Raw genomic sequence first — 24,234 nt, forward strand, 5'->3', positions numbered from 1 at the left:
AGGATGGGAATGTAGGACTTTTAATGGCTGTATGTAGATTCTATAGGATTTGTGTCTGTTACTGGTTGGATGCTGTAAATTAGCACGTTCAGCACAGAAAAAGAGATAATGCATTGTACCCTGAACTCAGGGGTCTCTCAAGCTCAGGCTTTCAGCTGGGACTGGCAGCTTTGGGCTGGCTCTTCTCCCCCACGGCCCAAGATTGCTGTAATTCCATCCATGCAATAAACAGCAGCTTTGTTAAGAGCTGCCTGCAGTCCCACATCTCATCCAGGCTCTTACAGGTGGCACTGGCTCTGAGGACAGCACAGGCTGTGGGTGTGGATGCCAGGGCAGTCCCAACACTCAGTGCCTCTTTCCATGTGAAAGGACACAGCATTTGTGTTCCCTGTGTGACAGGAGGGTTTGGATTCCTGGGGCATCATCCCCCAGGACGTGGCACAGACTGTGCAGGCACAGGGACAGACAGACACCCAGGAAATCCATGGATGAGCTTCCAAAAGCAGTGACACAATCCCCAGGACAGGAGGAGCTCCCTGTCCCAGATGAACTGCTCACTTCAGCAAGGGAGGAACCCCTCCCCTCATCTCACAGAAAAAAATCCAAGTTCAAACGGGGTGTGAAGTATTTTTGTGTTTTCCCCCTGGCACTGTCAGAATTGCCTTTTCAGATGCTAAAGGGCAGAGATACACAATAAAACATTTTCTTAAGGAAGTTCCTAACAAAGTTGAGGCTCCTGGTAACTCATTAGACCTAATGAAGAAAAGTCCTTTAAAAATAAGTAAAAATTAGGCAACAGGAATTGCTGCCAGGATAATTTATACACCAGAAATTTCCTTTCCTCCCAGGAACAGCCTGTTATAAAGAAATGCCAGCTCAAAACCACAGCTCTGCTGCACGTCTGCAACATGAAAACCTCACCAGGGCTTCATTTCCAAAAGCAGAACAGAGCTCCAAGCCTGGCCCAGAACAGCAGAACCCAGACCTGGCCTGAGTGAAACCCCAGATCCAGAACCAGCCGGGTTTCCAAATGTCAGCTGCCATGGGAATTCCTGGGTGTTCATGGCTGGTAACTAAGGCAGAGGAAAACTTATATCCAAAACTTTGCCTACCCAGTCAAAAGTGAAAATGAAATCCTATTTTTGCCTTTCCTTCACACAGCCATGGCATTCTTTGTTGAGATGAACAGATACATGTGTATTATAAACTTGTATGGTCCTAATTTACTGGCTTTGCAGCCAAACACACAGAGGTAATCTCAGAAACCTTCTTTCACTAGTTGGAGTCATTGTTTTTGAACATGGATGACCCAAATTAATTATATTTTAGATTAATTAATATCTTAGTTTGTTAATTGTTTATTAAATTAATTATATATTAATTATATTTAATATCTATAGCTAATATATATTAACTGTATTTTGGGTGGCTTCAGCACAATTTCGTCTGTTTCAATACAATGGCATTAATATTTTGTTTCTCTATTCCTGTCTTTCTCTATCCCTGTCTTTCTGCATTCCTTAATGATGTCAGCTATAATGGTTATTTTGATGTTATGCTGTGCTTTTATAAGTTTTATTGAAATGGGGAGAAAGCAGATATTAAACAAACCTGGCTGACTAATACAGAAAAACTCAATTCCACAAGCTAACTTCATCTCCCTCGTCTGCTGGGGCTCGGGCCCAAACTAACTTTTATACCTGGAGATTTTTTTTGGAGGAAAAAAACCCCACAAATTTCAGATGAGTTTTTCCAGATACTGTCAGATCCAAGAGGAAAAACACATTAGGAATAAAACAAAAATCCCAAAGCCTCTCCTCTCGTCTGCAACAAACACATGACCCACCCCAAGCACTTTCTGCCATGCCATAAATAGCAGCTTGCTCCGGGGTGCTGCCCCATCCTGCACAGGAAAAAGCTCATTTTCCCTGCCATCCTGCACAGGAAAAAGCTCATTTTCCCTGCCACACGTCCCTGGGGACTCTGAGCACTCAACCTGCGCTGCCAGCCACGCTCCAGCACCTCAGCAGGCAGAGGGACCAGAGGGATCAAACAGGGTAAGTGCCAGCCAGGCACCTCCCCAGCTCTCCCCTCTGCATTTTTGCCACAGTTTTGTTTCTGTTTGAATTTGGGTTTCTTGCTGTTTCTATTTTAAATCAGAAGAGATTATCTCTTGAATATCACTTAACTTGTTTCGGCCAGCTGTCACAGTCTGTGCTTCTAAGATGTTTAATTTGGGAAAAAGAGCTCCAGTAGATTTCTTGAAAAATCAGGGATGAGTATCTGGATTCAGAGCAAAGATACTCAGAATAACTCACTGACAGACATAGCAGAGGTTAAGATGAGCCTTTCAGCTTCAGAAAGAAAGAAGATTTTCAGGCATTTACAATTATTCAGCCCCTTAAGCTTCACTTTGAAAGTGAAGTGAAATGGGGTTTAAACACACAATTTTAACACTCGATCTATGCAGATATGCAAGCAGAATAGAAACCTTTGCCTCAAACTAAACTGGTTTTTCCCATCATCTCCTGGTGACATGCTGTCCCAGAATTTTGATCAATAATATTTTTGGTACAATTATGAAGGGAAAACAATGAACCAGAGAGGAAAGGGAAGAACTGTGCTCTGTCTTCAGCGTTTGTGCTGAAGCTGGGGAGAGCAGTTCTGTGGGACATACAGAAAGCTGAAGATTTTATTGCAGAAACCTAAACCTGGGGGAGAAATAACTGCTGTGGCCCTGATGCCTGGAGAGGCTCCCTGGAACAGAGGCTAGGCAGAGGTAAAGGAATAAAGTAGGGATTTATTAAAAGGCCTTCCAAGGATACACCTTGGGCAGTGCAAGAGCCTACAGCCAAGGTGGACACGAGATGGATGCCTGGGCATGAGGTTTCACACCTTTCTAAATTTTGGTCCATTTAGATATTGGGGTTAATTGTCCAATTACAGCTCAGGTGATGCAGTCCCATCCTCCCAATGTGCTCTCCTCAATTCCCTGTTGTTTGCACTTTTTGGGCACAAAGCTGCAGTGGTGTCCTTGGTTCTGGGGCTGGAGAAGGATTGTTTTGTTGAGCTGTGAGGAGACCTTGCTAGCACTTTATGTGAAGTTCAGAGTTACACACACCAATGCAGCGCAGAATCTGGAAAATACAAAAGTAAAACTGAAATCCTCAGCTCTTCTCTTGGAACCACGGTGCTAACGCCCATTTCTGTTGTGTGTGCAGCTGGAGATGGAGCTGCTGGCCGTGCTGGGCTGTGCCCTGCTGCTCCCCGGGCTCCTGGGCGAGGACTGTCCATCCCCCTGCAGCTGCTGGTCCGCGGGGCAGGCGTGGGGCACCGTCGTGGACTGCGGCTCGCGGGGGCTGGCGGCGCTGCCGGCGCTGCCGCGCGCGGCCCGCGGCCTGCGCCTGCACAACAACAGCCTGGCCTCCGTCCCCGCCGGGGCCCTGGACAGCCTGGGCCACCTGCAGGACCTGCAGCTCGGGGACAACCCCTGGCACTGCGACTGCCACATCCTCTACCTCAAGCTGTGGCTGCAGGATTTCTCCGCGCCCGCGCTCGCCCGGCTGCGCTGCGCCAGCCCCGCTCACCTGAGGATGAAACCCCTGGCGCAGCTCACTGGGAATGATCTGGGTGTTTGTGCAAGGCTGCTCCCCACCAAGTGCCTCCAGTTCTTCTGGCGAGACCTCGTTTTAATTGCTGCAGTGATAATTACCTTTCTTTTGGCGGCGTGGGCTCTGAAGCTGTCCAAGAAGCTGCTCTGCCAGCTCAGCCTCGGCGGCCGGCGCCTGAGGAGGAGCATCCCCAAAAGCCACAAGGTTCTCTGAGCTCTGCCCTGCCACCAGCACAGAAACCTCAGACTCCTCCACAGCAAAAATGCAAGAGCACTGGTAACACTGGTCTGAGCTGAAAAAGCTCAAAGTTTGGGTCCTCAGGCAAGCTGGATTTAATTTTTGTCCAGAAAGAAGCTTGGTGAGGTTTGGACAGGCAAGTTTCATCCTGCTGCCATCTACTCATACAAACAGCAGTTCCCACATTTTTAAAAATCATTTAACTTAGCGTTTTCCCACTGAATTCTCACCTCGTAGAAAGATTTACACCCCCGAGTCCTACACTTTTTAATATATGGAGATGAGGCCCAATTGTGTTATTTTAACCACTCTTTTCTCACTCAGGCTCTGTGAGTTTACAGCCCATCACCATCTCTCGGTGTCCCTGTGGGCTTTGTAGGACAATTCCTGTTTGCAGAACAGCTCAGGCATCTCCTGCTCAGGTTCAGGAGCCTCCTGCCACCAGAACCACTGGGATTATACAGAGGAGACACTGAATATTTCCCTTACTGAATACAGTTAAAGATGGACTGGCCATGAGAAGACAATCAGCTAAATAATTTTAAATCTCATTGGATTTCCTGGAGGGTGAACAACAATAAAGCATTCTATGTGAAACTGAAATAATGGATGCTTATTGAACATTCATATTGACCCAAATTTGATCTCTTTCGTGATTCTAAACATTTCTGATTAAATTTCTAAGGTATTTCCAGAACTTGTCCTCTGGAGATAATTCTAGACTATTTCCCCTGTACTTTTCAATTTTTTAAAAGACAGCCACCATTCCATACAAATGCAGAGTATTACAGAAAAAATGCATTCTGCCATCCCTCATGGAATTTCCTACATGATATTTCTTGTTTCCCCAAAGTGAAATAAATCATTAACACTAAAAGCTTATCCCTCTCTTCTGTGCCCATAAATTAGATATGCATAGAACAGTAAACTGCTTTATGACATGGCTTCAATAGCACAAATATTTTGAAAATGAGAAATTAGCAAACATTTCTGCTTATGCCAACCAACACATCAAATAAGATGCACAGAATAAAGGAAAAAATAATTGAAAGAACTTTTCTGTCCTTATAAGAAGAAAGAGGAGGGGATCTCTTCCATGGCAGAAGTTCCCATTCTACCAAAATAACGTTGTATTTATAACTTTTCATCCGTTTGGGTTTTATCTGAAAAAAAAAACCCTCTGCAAAGGGGACAGCTGCAACTAACTGAGGGCTCAAAAGCAGCTCTCAGTGTTTATCTGGCAGGGCCACTGTGTCATGCTTAAGCCACACACTCCATCAAACTGCATAAATAACACCATGGTTGCTAACAACGTGCAAAGGCAGGAAAACACATCAGCTATCAAAATGAAACACGCAGGCAGCACTCCCAGAGTGGCTCTGGAACAGCCCAGGACCTGTCACTGCATCCTGCCTGCAGGGGCACGCTGCTGGCTGTACCTGCCACACAGGTGGGACTGCTGGGATGGGAATAAATGAAAAAATAAAATAAAATAAAATAAAATAAAATAAAATAAAATAAAATAAAATAAAATAAAATAAAATAAAATAAAATAAAATAAAATAAAATAAAATAAAATAAAATAAAATAAAATAAAATAAAATAAAATAAAATAAAATAAAATAAAATATTATGAGGTTTGCTTCCACACTGGGCAGGACAAGTCATCAGAGTCAGCATTATTGACCAAAACCTCACTGTAGCACACAGAGAAGGTCTGTGTGAACAGCAGTTCTGTGTAGACTGAAACTCCATTAACGTGAAGAACATTTAGAGGTTTTGTTTATTAAACAGCACAGTATGTGAATCACCTTTTTGCCTATTTATCCTCTATATTTTGTTAACACTGGAGCAAACAGCGTTGCTCAAGATGAACGACTTCTGTTCAGCTTCCTGCTTGCTTTCTGCCAGGCTTTACTTGGAGTTTATTCCAGGTCTGTTGTTTGAGCTCTCACCAGAGCAGTTTGTGAGGCTCCATCATCACAAAATTCTGTTCTCCTTTGTGCTACAGGGCCCCCATCCTGCCAGAATGTGATTATTCTGATCAATGTCAGCTCTGGAGCTCTATAAAACACACAAGGCAGCCCATTCCCTAAGAAGCACCCTGTCTGAGCTCACAGCAGGCTGAATAAAACAGCTCAGATCTACCTATGAAATAAAACAGCTCAGATCTACCCATGAAATAAAACAGCTCAGATCTACCCAATGAAATAAAACAGCTCAGATCTACCCAATGAAATAAAACAGCTCAGATCTACCCATGAAATAAAACAGCTCAGATCTACCCAATGAAATAAAACAGCTCAAAGCTACCCAATGAAATAAAACAGCTCAGATCTACCTAATGAAATAAAACAACTCAGATCTACCTATGAAATAAAACAGCTCAGATCTACCCATGAAATAAAACAGCTCAGATCTACCTAATGAAATAACACAGCTCAGATCTACCCAGTGAAATAAAACAGCTCAGATCTACCTATGAAATAAAACAACTCAGATCTACCCAATGTAATAAAACAGCTCAGATCTACCCATGAAATAAAACAGCTCAGATCTACCCATGAAATAAAACAGCTCAGATCTACCCATGAAATAAAACAGCTCAGATCTGCTCAATGAAATAAAACATCCCAGCTCTGCCCAATGAAATAAAACAGCTCAGATCTGCCCAATGAAATAAAACAGCTCAGATCTACCCAATGAAATAAAACAGCTCAGATCTACCTAGTGAAATAAAACATCCCAGCTCTGCCCAATGAAATAAAACATCCCAGCTCTGCCCAATAAATTGGCTGTGCCTTGTGGAGCCCGCCTGTCTGGCTGTGCATCACTGATGTCACTCCTCTGGGTGCAGCCGCTCTGACTGCTGAAGTCAGCTGCAAATACTCTTTTCTGCCAGAACTGAAAGAACTGAAGCCCTTCTGCTCGTTTGTAAGCCAGGAGAATTTCCAGATCCAGGAAGAAAACAGCAGCAGCTGCTGAGGTCACCGGAGCTCCCGGGAAGGCACAGCAGGAGCAGAGGAGCTGGGCAGGAGCTGCCCAAAAGGTGCCAAGGGTGGAGCTGAGCAAGTGGGAAAAACAGTGGCACGATTTACACCTGAATCACAGGATTAACCCTCGTGCCAACAGGTGAGATGTCAGCACTGAAATATTAACAATTCCCACCTAACCACTCCTTGATGGTGCTGGGTTTACTGCAATGCTCAGTTTTGCTAAATTCATTTCTCTTCATGCCTTTTCCCTCCAGAGCACAGAACAATTTCCCAAAGTGCAGCGGCTCTGCTGCTGGGACCCACGTAAATGTTTTCCCATTGCATTGGCTCCAATGGAATTCAGATTACACTCAATAATGGGAGTGTGACAACAAATTGCTGCAGTTGCATAATGGCCACATGGCTGCTATTTATACTGAGCTCCTTCCCAGGGGCAGTTTGCTCCTGACGTGGCCTCTCCAGTGCCTTCCCCAGCAGCACTCCCCAGTGTTTATCCCAGTGATGTCACAACTACTGCCTGGCCTGGCATCTTCATTTTAGGCAGAAGAAATGGGGTGTGCCTGACAGATTTTTGCTCAGATTTCATTTGGCTCGGCTCGTCTGACCAGCAAGCATCCAGGTCTCCAGCAACCTAGAGATGTTAAAATTGAGTGGTGCTGCTTTGCATCAGGATATTCCCTGGGAAAAGTGGATCGAAACTTCTTCCCCCAGAATACTATTAAGGAATAGGGCTACAAAAATACAGAGCATTTATCTTAGTCCAAGGGGGAAAATTCAAACGAAGCTCTTTTTTACATGACCTTTATCCCTAGGAAAGGGAGTTTCAGCAGGGATGGATTGCAGCCTCCCTTTTCTCCTTGAATCATCTTTCTTGTCTCCTCTTCAGGGGTCAAAAGGGTTTTGCCTCCCAACTAATCATTTATTTTTTGACAAGGATTCATAGATTGCCTCTTAGGGCCACGGAGAAGGACTCTGGAACCTGACACATCCAGATAAAATCGACCTTTGCAATCGTTTCCCTCCAGCAGCAGTGCACAGCAGAGGAAGGCTGTGGCAGTGGCCACACCACCAAAGGTTGCCCTCAAGACTGCAGAGCGTTTAGAACTGAGGGTATTTTTGACTTCCCTGAGTTTGCAAGGGCACTGCAAAACCCAGTAATTCAATGTTCAGCTGCACTTACCAAAAGGTGGATTACAGAAAGACAAAAACGAAACCAGCAGCAATTACAGCCTGAAGAGAAGGAGCAATGAAAGGACACAAATTGTGCACAGCACAAACTCAGAGCCCCGAAGGGATTCCTTTGCCAGCCTCTGCCTTGTCCGACTGCTCTGAAGCTGGACCAACATTGGCACCTAGTGGCTGCTGAATCCGACAGGGACAGAGGCTCCCTGACGTTTGTCACCCTTTCCAAGACCCCAGTGGTGGGCTGAGATTTTCCAAACAAGCTGCCAGTTACTGCCAGCTCTTCCCAGGGTTTCCACACAAGTTTTCTGTCCTGAAGTGTCAGAAGGTGCAAGACATAAATTGTTTTCTATTGTCAGAAACCTGGAGTTATCATACTCTGGACACTGGGCAATACAATCTCCATTTGTTTTCTTCAATGTGATTAATCATTTTTAGACATGCCTGGAATTTTCTGGAGCCACAACTTGCAGAGTTACAGCTCAATATTTATATTGAAACTTGACTGGGCTTTTATTTCTTCTGTTCTCCTACAGTCACAATGAGCTTTGATGTAAATTCAAATTAGACTAACAACTTTGTAATATGGCTTCATCCTATCAAAGTGCAATAAAACAAAAAAGAAAAAAAAATGTAGATTAAGTAAAAAAAAAAAAAAGAAATAAAATCCCTTTGTGGGTCTTTTCCCCTACCATTCCCCTACCTAACTGATGTGCAGCATCATAATTTTAAAGGCCCAAATATATTGAAACAACTTGAGCTCCCTCAGCAATCTGTACCTGGGAAAAGTTACCATCCAAAAATCCAACTATCATGACAATATCAGGAGATCCCAAACAGATATGAGGAGAATCAAAGCCCGGATTTTAGGATGTCTGATAAAAAGGATAAAGAGCCAGCAAACACTGCAGATGTCCAGATGTTTCTTTTCTGAGTCTTTAGCACTTTGTGCAGTATTTCAGGCCAGTTCCTGTGCACCCTGCTGCTCTGTGGGACTGGCTGCACTGCAAACACCAGGCAGGAATCCTGGTGGGTGCAAATTCTGTTCAAGGCACCCAAAACCTGCCTGACCCTGCCCTTCCAAAGGTGCAGCTCCACCAAGGTGATGCAGGTCCCCAAGGAGCTCAGGGAGCTGCACAGACACCCAAAACGGGGGACTGGCTGTGAGGACTGGCCAAACAAACCCAGGGTTTTGTTTCATCAGCCTCCCTTAGTGTCTGAGGCTGATTAGGAGCTGGGTTAAGAAATCAGCTCTGTAATTGGCACGGCTCTGCAGTGGTGTGTGTGTCCTCACGCCCGTGAGATAAACCCTGCAGTGACTGCCTTCCATCCTCTACACAGCACAGACAAGGAAAAATGAATGGGTGCCTGAGATTGAGAAAAGCCTTCAGAGGCCAAGCAGAGGAGGATTTGCATTTCATTCGTTCAGAAGATGATTAAGCTGTGCATATGAATATAGAGTTTCAAACGACAAAGAGGCCAGTCCCCACAACCGAGTCATCTGAAAGGAACTGGAAATAGCTGATGGTTTCTAGCATTCAAAACGCCCAACTTGGAAAACTTCATGAATACAATCACAATTTTTTTGTTCTTTCCAGCTTGTTCTGGAACTTGGCTAATAGCAAACGAGGCACCCACACATGTCACACATGACAAAGTCACACATGACAAAGTCACACATGACCAGCAAAGTCACACCTTTTGCTGAACAGCTGCAGAACAGAAACCATTTCATTGCTAGGAGTCACCATGAGGGAGATATTTTCAGTTTTTCTCACAGCAAGGGTAGGCTCTGCAGGCTTAGGAGAAGTACTCGATACAGATCCTTGGCTGGAGAAGTTTTGGACACCGAATTCATCTCTGTTTATGTGTCAGTAATTTCCTTATAACAGGTTCTGCTGCCACCTACAGAAACAGAACGCCTTTGGTCCAGCCTGACTCAAACCTCTGCTCTTGGCTGGAAGGTAACCACGGGTCACCAAAAATATATATCCAGACCTGAAAAGGAATAATCGTGGAGCCACTCAAAAATAGATGGATTTCAGAGGCAATTCAAGCCAAGCTGGCCTGGTTGCCTGTGCTGGCTCAGAGATAATCAGGTTGCTCTCCTCCTGCACAACTACCTATGGGACAATTTAGCTCTCAGTCTTTGCCACAAAACAGTTTCATTTCACATTTTTATAACCTGAAACGATGAAGATGGAATTTAGCTGATCTTTGGTACAAAGAACGGAACAACAAAATGTGCTCTGTCAATGTATTTTATTAGAAAAGCTTATTTTTATTAGCCTCTTGATTTTCCACATAACCTAAAGGAACCTTTTAAAGAGCACTCTGCTTTGTAGATAACCCAGACAGTAAACCCAGTAAAAACAAGTCATTCCAGATAGAGATATATTGAGATATATTTATTTTAATACACAGAACCATGTGATGTAATAGTCACACGCGTCCATGTGCACATGACAGACACGTGGATGTTAACAGCTCCAAAGCAGCACAGGACCTGGCAAGGGTGAAAAACCACTGAAAAACCACAGCCCCGAGCCTTGGCCTGTGCCTGTGGAAACAAACCACACCCAGCCCAGAGCCGAAAATGAAAAGCCAGCCAGGCAAAGCAGCTGCACTTCCCGGAAGGCTGAGAGACAACTGCACCTGTTTTTTTCTGTGAAAACCAGCAAAACCCGGCACAGCAATCCGTCACTCAGGGGGGATGTGTCACTCCGGCCCGGGCAGCGATGGATGGAGGGATGGATGGAGGGATGGATGGATGGATGGATGGATGGAGGGAGGGAGGGATGGGTGGATGGATGGATGGATGGATGGATGGATGGATGGATGGATGGATGGATGGATGGATGGATGGATGGATGGATGGATGGATGGATGGATGGATGGATGGCTCATAGGCACCGCCGAGCCGCCACCGCCTGCTGGCCCGCGCAGGATGGGCTCGGGGCTGGGACCGCGACACCGGGGACCGGAATTGGCCCGGGTGTGCCCGGGCAGTGACCGATCCCGGGGCAGTGACCGATCCCGGGGCAGTGACCAATCCCCGCTCGGTGACCGATCCCGGGGCACTGACCGATCCCCGCTCGGTGACCGCTCCCGGGGCAGTGACCGCTCCCCGCTCGGAGCCGTCACAGCCCGGCCCCGGGCGATGCCGGGCAGAGCAGGACGGTCCTGGGCGGTCCCGGGGCGATCCCGGAGCGGTGTCGTGCGGAGCGGGGCGGCCCCGAGGCGGTCCCGGGCGGTCCTAGGGCCGTCCCGGGCGGTCCCGGGGCGATCCCGGAGCGGTGTCGTGCGGAGCGGGGCGGCCCCGAGGCGGTCCCGGGCGATCCGAGGGCGGTCCCGGGGCGGTCCAGGGTGGTCCTAGGGCTGTCCCCGGTGATCCTAGGGCGGTCCCGGGCGGTCCTAGGGCGGTCCCGGGCGGTCCTAGGGCTGTCCCCGGTGATTCTCGGGCGGTCTCGGGGCGGTCCCGGGCGGTCCTAGGGCTGTCCCCGGGCGGTCCCGGGCGGTCCCGGCGCGGTCCGGGGCGGTCCCGGCGCGGTCCAGGGTGGTCCTAGGGCTGTCCCCGGTGATCCTAGGGCGGTCCCGGGCTGTCCCCGGGCGGTCCTCGGGCGGTCCCGGGGCGGTCCCGGGCGGTCCCGGCGCGGTCCGGCGGCGGGCGCTGCGCAGAGCCGGCTGCCCTCGGCCGCAGCGCGCCCCGCCATGCCCGGAGCGGCCGCGCTGGGCGCGGGCCCCGAGGCCGAGGAGAGCTACGACTTCCTCTTCAAGCTGGTGCTGATCGGCGACGCCAGCGTGGGCAAGACCTGCCTGGTGCAGCGCTTCAAGACCGGGGCCTTCTCCGAGCGCCAGGGCAGCACCATCGGCGTGGACTTCACCATGAAGAGCCTGGAGATTCAGGGCAAGCGGGTGAAGGTGAGCGGCGCCGGGCCCGGCGGGGCTCGCTGCGAGGGCCGCGGGCCGGGAGGAGCGGGCGGGCCCGGGGGCAGCGAGCGCGGGGCCGGCGGCGGGCCCGGTCCGCCGGGAGCGGCGGGGCAGAGCCGCTCAGCCCGCCCTGCGCTGCCCCTGCTGCTCTCCTCTGCCCTGTCCCCCGTCCCCTGTCCCCTCTGCCCTCTCCCCTGTCCCCTCTTCCCTGTCCCCTCTCCCCTGTCCCCTGTCCCCTCTTCCCCCCTTCCCTCCCCGCGGTCTGTTTACAAGCCACAGGAAGGCTCAGCTGGGCTGCCCTGTTTCCAGAAAGGGATGTGGAACTGCCAGATTGAGAGAGGGTTCTCAATTTAGGCGTGTTATTATCTTTAAGACACTGTTTACTGGGTGTCACAGGAAGTGCCGTTTTTACGGTTCTTCTTTATAACCAATAAACTCTAAATTTGACATCTGATTTCTTTTTAATTTTTTTTTTTATGCTGGAGGAAATCAGCTGCTTGTTAGGGTTAGAAAGAGCCTAAGATGTGTACCCAGTGGATCTGTCTGAGATTCTCAGTGGCACAGATTCCTTACGGCTGTGCTCACCCTCTGAGCACAGGAGTGCAAGTAAACAGTGGGGAGAAAATGTTTAAAGTAACTAAACTTTATAGTAGATTTATAGGTTTATAGTAGATCCTTTAAACTGAAATCCTTCACCAGCCCCTCCGGAATGGGGTTGTACAAATACCCCTACCCCCAGTCAGACTAAAAAGCTTTTTTTAATTCAGCACTGTCTGGAGAAAGACGATGGAATTGTAAAGCTTTTGGTGACACACAAATATAGGGATGCGGTTAAATCTTGGTCTGTGTTTACCAAAGGAGGTGTCAAAGTCCTCTGTTGTTTTTTTCTTATAAATTTACTTTGGTGAGCAGAATATTCAGGGAAGAAAGTTGCAGGAAACAGAAGAAGTGGAGCCTCTCATTTTTAGGAAAAGAGAGGGATTAGCAGTTCCACACCCAGCAGCAGTGTTTGTTTTCTTGTTGGTGTCACACCTTTCCCTGTCACGTCTGGCTGGGGCTGAGGAGCTGGAAAGGAAACTCAGGGTTTGTGTTTGAGCTGTCAGTTCTTCCACACTTTCTGGCAAGTGAGGAGTGGGATTCTCCTTTAAGAATGAAACCTGGTATCATTTAAATGTCCCAGAAAGTGACAAATGTGTCTGTCCCTGGTGCCAGGGGCTTCAGGGGTACCCCAGGAAATCAGCCAGACTTCCTAGGTGTGCTTTTGCACATTGTCACTACTTACACCTGAATATTCCTGGAGTAGCAGCCTGTCTGTAACAAAACCCGTGTGTTATTCCTAAGTATTTTAGGAAAAGCAAGTAAGAAAGTGCAAGGTCTTGAAGCTTTTTCTTTGGGTTGTTCTGTTTATCCACTTAGAATAAAAAGTGAGGAATGCACATGTGGAAGAAGAGTATTTTAAGTTATTTATTTTAGGGAAATTAATCCAACACTGTTGCTGATTTACCTTACAGAGACTTCTGTCAGCTGCTGAGTCAGGAACACAGTAATAACCCAAGACATCTAAATATGAAAGCATTTGCGTGGAGGGGCTTTTTTTGTTTGGTTTGTTAAAGTGTGAAGTTTAAATCAGACTTTTGCAGCTGGGTTGAGATTTCAGAGCAGCCCATCCAGCCGGGGTGAGGTTTGCTCAGCATGCTCTTGGAAACAGGAAATAAGGCAGCATTTTCTTTTTTGAGCTCCCTTACACACACTGCTTGCACTTCTTGCCTTTCAGAGGCAGGCCAGGTAATTGTCTGATGCTTTGATTTCGTTAGGGGTTTATGCTACTCAAGACAGTGTTGTTTTCTATTTAGGAAATGGGGCAGGAAGGAGAAAAGTCCTGGTTTTATAGTGTTTTAGAGGCTCATCTTTAGATGTTCCTTCAAAACAAAGTGTATACAAAAGAAAAAAAAGAAACAAGGAGCTCTTGAACTCTACTTGTTCCACCTTCCCAGTGGCCTAAACTTCATTTTCAGTCTCCTAAGGGTAGTATTGCAACCCAGCACTTATCTAAGATTGAAACAAGCAATTTAAGGTTAAATGTGCCCCTTTCTGTTTCAAACTTCAAGTGTTCCTGTCACAGTTACATAATATTTCTGAAACATTTGGAACCCAAGGATTTTAGGTCTCACTTTCCTTTGATGTGTTTTTTGGAATTTTAATTTGATAAGGGAAAAGATGCCTGTTGGAATACTGAAGGTTAAAGTGCTGTGAATAACTTTTTTTTTAATTATTTATGAAACTTGAGGCTTTCCTTGCACCTTGAAGCTCTTTTCTTTCAAGTGTCTCACGTGGTGTTCCATGCACTGCTGCTGAAGCTGACTAAATTTCATGTATAAGGAGATCAGCTTTATGAAATGTCTGCAGGCTGTCTTCATTTAAAGAAATGTTCTAGTACATGCTGTTTGAAATTGTGGCACACTGATTTCTCTAAAAGAAATCCTTCCTAGCTGACTAAATCCTAGAGTACAGACTGTGGTGCCCAAAAGTTGGTCTTGTTAATCACGTAAAAGTGTTTAAAAGTGGTGTTAATCACTTGATGCATAATGATTAAAGTCCTATTGATAAAATAATTACTTGTTCTTTGAGTGACAGAAAAAATCTGGCAAACAGAACAAAAACGTTTTATAACTGTTATGTCACTGTAAGAAAAGATATTTATAAAATGCTGGAACTAAGATTTTATATAATGATAGGCAAGGACATTCCGGAGTCCAAGTCCATAAATCATGGTTAGTAATAACAAAAGTCTTTTTCTTTTGATGAATTACCTCCTGTGAGCTGATTAATTGTCCTTAATGTCTACTTTATGCTGTCATTTCGTAGTGTTTTACATAAAGTATTTTTTCCTCTATGCCATAGTTCTTGTCCCTCAGCATAACTTTCAGAAAGTAGCAGGAGACAAGGACAGTTGAAAACACATTCCTTTTACAACAAACACTTCTTTATGTGCCATTGCATTTCTTCATTTAGAAGCTTTTTCAGCCCATATGTTATCAAGACTATTGGCTTTAATTCAGGCCTCCTGGCTGTGAACTGTATTCCTTCCAGAATGGCTCAAAATGTATTTTTGTGTCATGATCTGGCCAAATTGCCAGTAACACTGAGTTGTGACTTGGTAACTGGCCTGTCTCCTGACTGGGGGTTTAAGGACTTTGCTACACAGATAAAAGCAGAGCAATATTCTTTGATATCCAGAGGAAAAAGTGGCTCTCTGTCAGCTCCTTTGACACTGGTAACCTGGAGGAAATGGGAATACCACACCCCCAAAAAGAGGCATTCCTCATTCTCTGAGAGCTGTGTAGGGAAACATTTGAATGGAGCAGTTTATCCTGACTGTTCTGTCTAAGAATATCCCTTTAAATGGAAATACACTGCTCAGAGATGTTGCTTTTGGCAAAAAATGCGTGGATTAAGTTGCAAGGCTGTTTCAATAAATGTTTTTAGGAGCAAGTGTTGTGATTTGCCAGCCTACAGGAATGTATATTATTGTTTGCCATTGGAGATGACAGGATTCAGACACAGTTGGTTCAGATTCATTTAGCAGTCTTTAGGTCCAGTATTTCACCGCTGGGAAATTTTTTGCAATGTTGCTGCAAAAGTGTCATTTCTATTTTTGTAAAGGAAGGCATCAGCTGGAGGATGTACTTAGTCATTATTTATGCTGCTCCACAAGCAGAAGTACACCTGAACTCCTGTGGTACTTTAGAAGAATCAGGAAAGTACTTAATAAATTATGTAGGAAGTGAGGGAGGGAGAAATTATTTAATGTGTCTTGGGGTCATCTGTTAAGCATTAACCTTTGATAAACAATGTGTTTATCAATGCAAGAAGCAGCCACTTTGGCCCATTTGATAATAAACATTTACTGTGCTCTTTGGCCAGCCTGTCACTCACCATCTTCAGCATTTTGCCTGTTTCTGTAGTTCAAAATCTGCTTTCTGTAAGCCTGAGCAGACATCCCAGAATGATCTTCCAGGGAACCTCCATGAATTTTACCACCTTCTGTTTTTTAATTTCCTTTTCTCTGGTAGTTGCTGTTGACTGCTCAGAACCATTACCTGTTTCATTAATAATCATTGCTTTGTGGTTTTCTGAGTCCATTACAGAGCCTTCCCCCTCTCTGAGAACACTCTTCCCAGAACTGAGGAGTCCTTTTTCCCTGGATTGATTCCCTTTAAGCTGTACATATATCAGCTGGGATCTGAATGCTTGCAAAGCACAGGAAATGAGATCTTATCAGCACAGCCTTTTCCAAAGTGAAATTTGCTGCTCAAAAATGCAGCGGAATCAGGATACAAGGAGAACACTACTGAGCAAAAGAAATAAAAGGAAAAATGATTCCATATTATTTGGTATAAAATAGCACTGGAACGTTGTGTAAAGTGGTCGACAACACTTCAAAATAAGGAGGTTCAGAGAGAGGGGAAGCCATAAATAAAAGGTCCCCTCTGTGGAAGGATTAAAAACCCCAGTAGTGTTTGCTTATGTCCTGTTTCAGTAGAGATGCAGAATATAAGGAATGGCACAAAAAGACAAGCAGTAGTCTCTCATTTAGCATTTGGGGATAGAGAAGTGAAAGTACAATAGAACATAAATTTATAAAAGGAATTTCTTTAGTTTCAGTGTGACTATATATTGAACCAAGAGCTTTGGAAGATTCAGAAAGGATTAGAGATTCGTATGGAGGATGAGAACATCCACAGTTACTTTAGATTAAAAGATCCTGGAATATATTCTCATCCTTAAGATCATGAACAAAAGGCTAGATAAACACAGGGCTAGAATGTACTGCATGTACAGGTGTGAGGGTTTTATCTTCTTTGTGTTAGAGCTGGGATTTACACACGGCAGTCACAGGGATTATTAATTCTTGTCTACATTACAGCCTCAGGAGTTGTGAGCTCTAACTAGTAACTTAGGAAATGGAGGTAAAATGGATGGATCTAACTCTTTCCAAGGTTATTTGAATGCTGATCACCCAATAATGAGGTGACACCTATATTATTTATACTTTTAACCCAGTAATGACCACCCAAGGTCCACAGTGCCGACCTTCTTCACCAATTAGAAAAAACCATCCAAAACCAAGGAGAAGAAGGTGAAGAAGGACTCAGACAACGCCCTGAATCCTCCATCTTGCCCCATATATATTACCACATACTAAAACCTAAATTTTCAGGTTCCAGAATTTCAGCATTTGGGGCAAGGCCCTTGGCTGCAGCCCTGTCTCTCGGTGTCACCGCGTGTCCCGTGTGTGTGTGTGTGACCCTGTGCTGTCCCTCAGCTGCAGATCTGGGACACGGCGGGCCAGGAGAGGTTCAGGACCATCACGCAGAGTTACTACCGCAGCGCCAACGGCGCCATCCTGGCCTACGACATCAGCAAGAGGGGCTCCTTCCTGGCCATCCCTCGCTGGATCGAGGATGTCAGGAAGTACGCGGGCTCCAACATCGTGCAGTTACTGATCGGTGAGTTGGGAATGGCAGGGGTGTGCAGCATGGACACAGGGCTTGTTCCTGCTGGATATTAACGTGGGTGCCACAGACCCGGCTGGGAATCTTACCAGAAGAGCTCATTTGCTTTGCTTTGATTTCTGGTAAGAAGCAGACAGCTTTGAGGCCTTTGCATCTCGTTTATGGAGAACTGGGATGCCCAGGATTTCCCAGTTCTGAGGCACAGTTGCTGTGGAGTCATTGCATTTCATTGCATTTCGTTGCATTTAATTTCATTGCATTGCATTGCATTTCGTTGCATTGCATTTCATCACATTACAATTAATTTCATTGCGTTGCATTTCATCCCATTGCATTCCATTCCATCTCATTGCATTCCATTTCATTTCCTCATAAAGACCTTTAGGTTTCCAGGGCCCAGGGAAGCTCCATCCTAGCTGATGTGTTCTGGTGAGTTGGAGCACACACACATTTCAGCAGACAGGGAATTTCGGAAGGACTTTGGGGCAGGCAGAGTTTACCAGTTCTTTGTTAGAAGTTCTGCTTTCCAGCCCAGATGTTTTGGACTCAGATGTGGCTCTTGGGGCCTGGAGAGCTGCTAATACAACAGCAGTACCATTCTAGATTTCCCTAGGAATCAGCAGAGAGCTGCTGTTTTCTCAGAATGGTTTTAACTTCAGTTTCTAGCCTGTTCTCTTCTGTTAGGGTCTACAACCACCACTGTTCAGTTACTTTTTCTGTATTTTATGGGTGACACAGAAACAGAGGTTGGAAAGGGCAGGGGAGATGACCCAGTCCACCCTCCTGCTTGAGGCAAGGCCAGAGTCAGGCTGGTCAGGGCCTTGTCAGCCACATTTTGAAAATCTCCAGAATGGGAATTGTTCATCTTCCTTGGGCAACCCGAGAACCTTCCCAGCTCTTCCTGTGACACAAACAAGCCCTGCTACATGGCCCTGTTGTTTCCTCTCCTTGCAGGGAACAAGTCTGACCTAAGTGACCTTAGAGAGGTTCAGCTGGAAGAAGCTCAGGGCCTGGCTGAACACTACGACAACATCATCTGTGCCATAGAGACCTCTGCAAAGGACTCCAGCAACGTGGAGGAGGCCTTTGTGAAGATGGCCACGGAGCTGATGATGAGGCACGGGGGGCCCATGTTCAGTGAGAAGAACACTGACAGCATCAAGCTGGACAGCAAAGACGTTGTGGAAGGCTGGGGGTGTGGTTGCTGATAAGAGCTAGCTGATATCCCTAACTTTACTGGAATTTAGATGGTGCTTCACCCTACTGCTGAGTAGCATGGTAGCCATATCCTCCTCCTCCTCCTCCTGTGAAACCAGCAATTTTGTAGAAGTTAGACACAATCCTGTTTGCTTCGGTGTCTTATTTTTAAAAAGGGACTTTGGAGAGGTAGTCCTAAAAGTCAAACCCTCTGAAAAACTTACTCAACATTTGTCCCCACCATTTTATTTTCTGTAACCTTCACACGAGTTACAAAAATGGAGGGAACGACTTTGAACTTGGTATTTTGGGGTGGGAGGACATTTGGTTGGGGAAGAGGCTGATGCAAACCCAAAGGTCTGGGCATTTAGCACAGGACTGGTGGCAAAGGAGGTCACTTTTGGAGCAGGTAGTCTTGACAGTGTCTCTTCAAATCCTCAGCACTCCACGAGTGACCAGGAATTGTCATTCTGATATTTCAAGGGTCATAATAGCCAAGATTTTAATTACAGGACCAAACAGCAGTCTCCTGTCCTAGGGCACATGAATTGCTGGTTGCTGTTGGAACAGGCCCGGGTGGGGGAGCTTCTCTCAGGTTGTGTTATCATTTGAAGTCAGTGTTCTAACAGAAAGCAAAGCCTGAGCAGGCTTTTATCACAAGCAGGATTGGCCCAGGGTGGTGATTTAAAGCAGCCTTGAGGAGAGGGAAGATGCATTTCATTTGCCTGTTGTTTGCACAGTGATAGCTCCTTTTTCCAAGTGGAAGCATCACTGAGATTTTGCCCTCAGGTCTCATCATTTCATTCCACAACTCAAGACCTGGAAACAGGAACTGGAGGAACCTTGACCTGACTGTAGCCAAGATCTCCTGCCATGTGCCTGATGGTCAAATACAGGGTTCATTCTGGTCAAACATTTGATGTTATGGCACCAGAGGATAAATGGATTTGATTTTTTTATTGGTTTTGTTTTTTTAAACCATCTCTTTAAATACTACATAGGCATATAATGGGGAAGAAGACTCAGAATAGCTGAGAACTGCAGGATTGCAACCTCTTGGTTGTGAGAAACCAGTGTCTTTTTGAGTGATTTCCTCCCAGCTTTGTACCCAGATATTCCCCTCTCCTTGTCACAAGTTAGCAGTTGCTTTTCATTTCTTTAAAACACTCAGCAGGAAAAAAGTCTTTCATAGTGGATCAAAAACCTACATAAAGTAAAATAGATTTCATAATCTTTCTGATTCAGCTCTGTAGAGTATCTTGTAGATGTTGCTGAGGTACTGATGGATCCCTCTGCATTTACACTCTCAGGCACCTTACAAAAGGGGATTTGCAAAGAGAGCAGGAGCAGCAATATTTTTAACTGCAGATAAATTAAAGGTGTTCAGGGATGACAAGCAGTTTTTGCAATCCTGATAATTTGATGGAGTTACTTTTCAAAAAGCTCTCACTTGAAGTCACTTGTCTCTTTGAGAAATCCAGATCAAAAAGGACTTGAATTGTTTTGCTACTAGGGCTGCACCAGTTTAATCCAACATATCCAGTGTCATGGAAATTAGGAAGATTTAGGAAAGGGCTAATGGATACCAATTTCAGTACTATTCATCTTCCTGTAGAAATACAAAACCATTCTCTGCTCTTCCTGGTTTTTAAACTGTGAGGTAGATAAGAGAGGAGTAATGTGTGCTTTGTAGCCTGTTTGCTTCTATCTAAGGGGTTTGTTTTCAAATTTTATAGCTGTGAGAATGAAAAGGCCTTAAATTTTTCAACTAGTACAGTTTTCACAATTCTGATATTTTCTACAGAAGGCAGGCTGGGCTGCAGGACTTGGTAGTGTTTCTGGATAGTTTTCCAGGATATTTCTACTTCCAAAGATAGGAGGCAATAAATGTCCAGCTAGACATTTGAAGATTTGAAATTGGGAATGAGAATGAAAATGGGAATTTTCCTTCCCCTAGAGTTGTTGGTGTGTTCCCTATATTCTGCTCCTGGGGGAAACTGAAGACAGTCCAAGCTCGAACTCAGTGCTGGTGACTGCTTTTCCTCCTGGTGAGCTCCTAAAGGCACACAATATTTGCAAACATTGGACTTTCTGTCATTCCCCCTTCCAGTTTGTATCTGTAGGACACGGTCCTGCAGTTCTGCTTGAACAGGGACCCCAGCTGAGCTCAGCCCCCACTGCCTGCAGGATGAGTGCCAAATTATTTCAATGCTGGGAAAAGCCCACGTGCATTTAAGAAGAGTATTGCTGCTTCTCAGACTGAAATCCACGGTTTACACATAGTAACTCATCTTCAAACTGGAACAAGAAGCAAAATGAACATAAATCCTGCTGCCAGTGCAGGAGTTGAAAGAGTGAAAGATTGTGTTTTTACAGTAGATGAAGAACTGAGGAATTATTGATCCATTTTCTTTGTTTTGAGGTTTGTTTAGGGAATAAGTAGAATTAGACCAGGCACTAGAGTTTTCATTACAATTTGCCTGGATGTATCTCTCAAACTGGGCTTGAAGGGTGAGGCTCTGTCTGCAGCTCAGCCTGGCTCAGTCAGAAAATGCAATGCAGCAGCAGTGATTTCTTTGCTGTACTTTAAATGAAGGCACCAATTCCAATTAGTTTTCAGTTTCCTGCAGAAAACTATAAAACTGTGGCTTTAAATCTGTTTTGTCTTTTAACTCTTGGCTCTTCTGTGTTGTTACAAGTGGAGTACAAGTTTCCATGCCCTCCTAACTGAACAAAAGTAGAAGAAGACCTGGTTTATTTTTTAGGTTAGCAGCTGGTGGCGCTTGGGATGTCAGTAATTAAAATTTATTTTGATTACCAACAATAAATGTTGAGCTTTTCACTGAAGACTTTCTCAAACCTGGGACTCACACACAGCTGTGGAATTCAGGAATTAGGAAGACTGTTGGTTTAACTCCATTAATCCTATTGCAACCAGAAGGATGCCTGGGTGAAGAGGGTGAGGAGCAATAAATGTGATTTATGGGTACAAACCTGAGTTTCAGCTCCCAGGCTATAAATGGGCACTGAGGTACATCAGGTGAATAATTCAGTAGTGCTTGTTCAGAGTTCACAGCATAAACATTTGCCAAGAAAATCTGTTTACTGCCAGTTGAACATTAACAAGGCTATGGTGCAGTAATTGCTTTTAAGCAGATCCCCTTGGCTGATGATGTATTTGCATTAGTATTTATCATTTCTTTTTGGCTGTACCAAAGTGTGCAGAAATATTACAAAAGCACAGGAGGGGACATTGATCTCTGCCTTGTGGCACTTGGGAGTGGAATGCAGAGGCAAATACTGAAATGAAACCATCAGCAGAATGTGGTTCCCAGGAGCCTTTGTTACCCTTTGTATTGATTTTAAGCTAATTTTATCTCCAGTTTCTCATCCAGTTCTATCACCACGGATGGAACTTGGACAAATATTTGTAATTATGTAAATATAAAACCAAATAAAGTCGACCCAGAAACCTGCTAACGTTTGCTTTGCAAAACAGAATTTGAGAGAAATGAGAGTACTTAAGAACAGAGGAGAAGTCCTGATGATTTTCTAACTCTCACTGTACTTAAAAGCTGTTTTTTCAGAGGGCAAAATCTAAAAGGAGCCCAGCTAAAACCACCAACAGCTTTCCTATCAGCTAATACTGATAGATTTCCAAGAACTTCACCAAAACTGGGGCTCTTGCTCCTTTTGGGTGCCTAGACTGTCAAAGGTGAAAACAAGGGCATGCAAACTTGTCTTGAAAACTTGAAGACATTTTTTAAAAGTGAGCCCAGAGCTGAATTTACACAGACATGAAAGCTGCAGACAGATGCCTCCCAAAGTCTTCAAAAGCAAATAAAGCACAAAACTTGTGTGGAAGTGGTTTTGCACTAAAGGGAAATAGTTACCAGAGAAAAAGAATCATCAATGTGAAAGGCAGAGCATCCTGATTATTCTGCATTTTTCATGTTCATTTCCTATTTCAATGCTGTGCATAAGTAAGATTTTTTCCCTTTATTTTAACATAAATGATGTTAAAATAGCTAAAGTGTGAAAAGTAGTTTGATACTTGACAAAATAAATGCTTTCTTAAGAGAGTGATGGTATTGATGAGGAGCATAACTCTGCTGAAAGGGTTTGGTGGTGCAGCACCAGGGATTCCCCACAGAGCTGTGCTGGAATGGGGTGAGACAAAAACCATTCCCAAAACGGGAAACCAGACCCCATCCTGCCTGCCAGACAGAAATCAGATCCAGGCACGTACTGAGCAGAAGGTGAAGTTCTTTGTAACTTTTGAAAGATTTCTGGTTTAGCTCTCTGATGGGCAGATGTGCTCTGTGCTGTCAGCCAGTGTTTCCCTCTCTGAGATCTGCCAGGTGAAATCCCCGCAGGGCAGGAGCAGCCCAGCCAGTCTGGCTCACACACACCTCTGGGGGGAAGGGAGAAATCTCTAATTCATATTGAATTCATTCACTGCATTCCAAAATTACTGAGGGCTTTGGGTGATAACAGTGTTAAAATGGTTCTGCATTTTCTAGGACAAATCTGTTGCTTTCCAAGGTTTCTTCGAGAGATGCAGGCTGTACATTTCTAATCATCAGTAACTGTTTTGCTTTTAAATTTTCTTATCACAATACTGACTAAATGATTTGGAATATGAGGAGACAAGGGAGCAAGCTTGTGTACTACGGTAATTTTTTATACTTTACCTTCATCTATTTATGAATTTATTATGAAAAGTATTTTTAAACATGAAATCTGCTTTTGTTGTGAGTTTTAGCAAAGTAGTGGATACATTGTACTGTGTATCATCAAAAAGGTTTAATTAAAGTAAACATTTGGCAATTAATACCTTTTGTTGTTATTTTATGCATGTACCTTGTTGTGGTATATGATCAGAAGCAAAATGAATTTGGAGAAATGATGTATCCTATCCTACAGTGGTGCATGGTCTACTTTTACAAGAGATGTGGCCTAATGTACTCTTAATTAAACAAATGGTGCTGAACTTCCTCCTACCCTCCCAGCTGTCCATCACTTCCAGAAATGCATGCACTCAGTTGTTCCCATCAGCAAACTCCAGCAGAGCTGGTGGAAGATGCAGAATGAAATTCTCAGTGTTGGAGAAGTGCATTAAAAAAAAAGTAAATAACTTTTTGAGTGCTTGCAATTCAGTGTGAACAATGTAGTTACAACTGTACCTCCCCAGGGGAACGTTTAGATCCTGGATTTTCTCGAAGTGCTGTAAATTAAACAAAGCAACACCCCTTGCTTTTTGCTTGGCTCTTTAATTGGAACGTCAGCAGATGGGCATTTGTGACCCGCAGGAGGCAAATATTGAATTACTTGGTTTGCACTGGCTGCTGCTTCAGTGACAGCCTCGGGTGTCACAAGAGGGGCTGTCAATGCAATGGCCAGGCCCTAGAGCTGCTTCCCCAGCTGAATTTGTCAGTTTATTAAGGACACATTTTTACTGCTGAGATTTGTGGCTGGAACTGCCCCGGGTGTGCTGGAGAGAACTGGTGAGAGAGGGGGATGGGTTATGGGAAAATGCTCAACATCCACCTGCTCTTGGCAGGG

General features: G+C 44.9%; 2 protein-coding genes across 2 annotated transcripts; both read left to right on the plus strand.

Moving 5' to 3' along the window:
- Nucleotides 1-1,923: 1,923 nt before the first annotated feature.
- Nucleotides 1,924-4,823, plus strand: GP9 (glycoprotein IX platelet). Its single transcript, XM_063411811.1, has 2 exons — nucleotides 1,924-2,057; nucleotides 3,222-4,823. Exon 2 carries the CDS (start codon nucleotides 3,228-3,230, stop codon nucleotides 3,822-3,824), a length of 597 nt encoding a protein of 198 aa, XP_063267881.1. The 5' UTR covers nucleotides 1,924-2,057; nucleotides 3,222-3,227; the 3' UTR covers nucleotides 3,825-4,823.
- Nucleotides 4,824-11,638: 6,815 nt separating this feature from the next.
- RAB43 (RAB43, member RAS oncogene family) lies at nucleotides 11,639-22,405 on the plus strand. Its single transcript, XM_063411884.1, has 3 exons — nucleotides 11,639-11,947; nucleotides 17,283-17,466; nucleotides 18,427-22,405. Exons 1-3 carry the CDS (start codon nucleotides 11,738-11,740, stop codon nucleotides 18,678-18,680), a joined length of 648 nt encoding a protein of 215 aa, XP_063267954.1. The 5' UTR covers nucleotides 11,639-11,737; the 3' UTR covers nucleotides 18,681-22,405.
- The last annotated feature ends 1,829 nt before the right edge of the window (nucleotides 22,406-24,234 follow it).

This window comes from Prinia subflava, chromosome 14 (genome assembly GCF_021018805.1).
Source record: "Prinia subflava isolate CZ2003 ecotype Zambia chromosome 14, Cam_Psub_1.2, whole genome shotgun sequence".
In the NCBI taxonomy this organism is placed as follows: domain Eukaryota; kingdom Metazoa; phylum Chordata; class Aves; order Passeriformes; family Cisticolidae; genus Prinia; species Prinia subflava.

Bases quoted from the DNA above. Each gene is read 5' to 3' on its own strand.
- GP9 (XM_063411811.1), top strand. From the start codon at position 3,228: ATGGAGCTGCTGGCCGTGCTGGGCTGTGCCCTGCTGCTCCCCGGGCTC.
- RAB43 (XM_063411884.1), top strand. From the start codon at position 11,738: ATGCCCGGAGCGGCCGCGCTGGGCGCGGGCCCCGAGGCCGAGGAGAGC. The intron at 11,948-17,282 runs GTGAGCGGCGCC...GCTGTCCCTCAG, and splicing joins TTCAGGGCAAGCGGGTGAAG to CTGCAGATCTGGGACACGGC. The intron at 17,467-18,426 runs GTGAGTTGGGAA...CTCTCCTTGCAG, and splicing joins CATCGTGCAGTTACTGATCG to GGAACAAGTCTGACCTAAGT.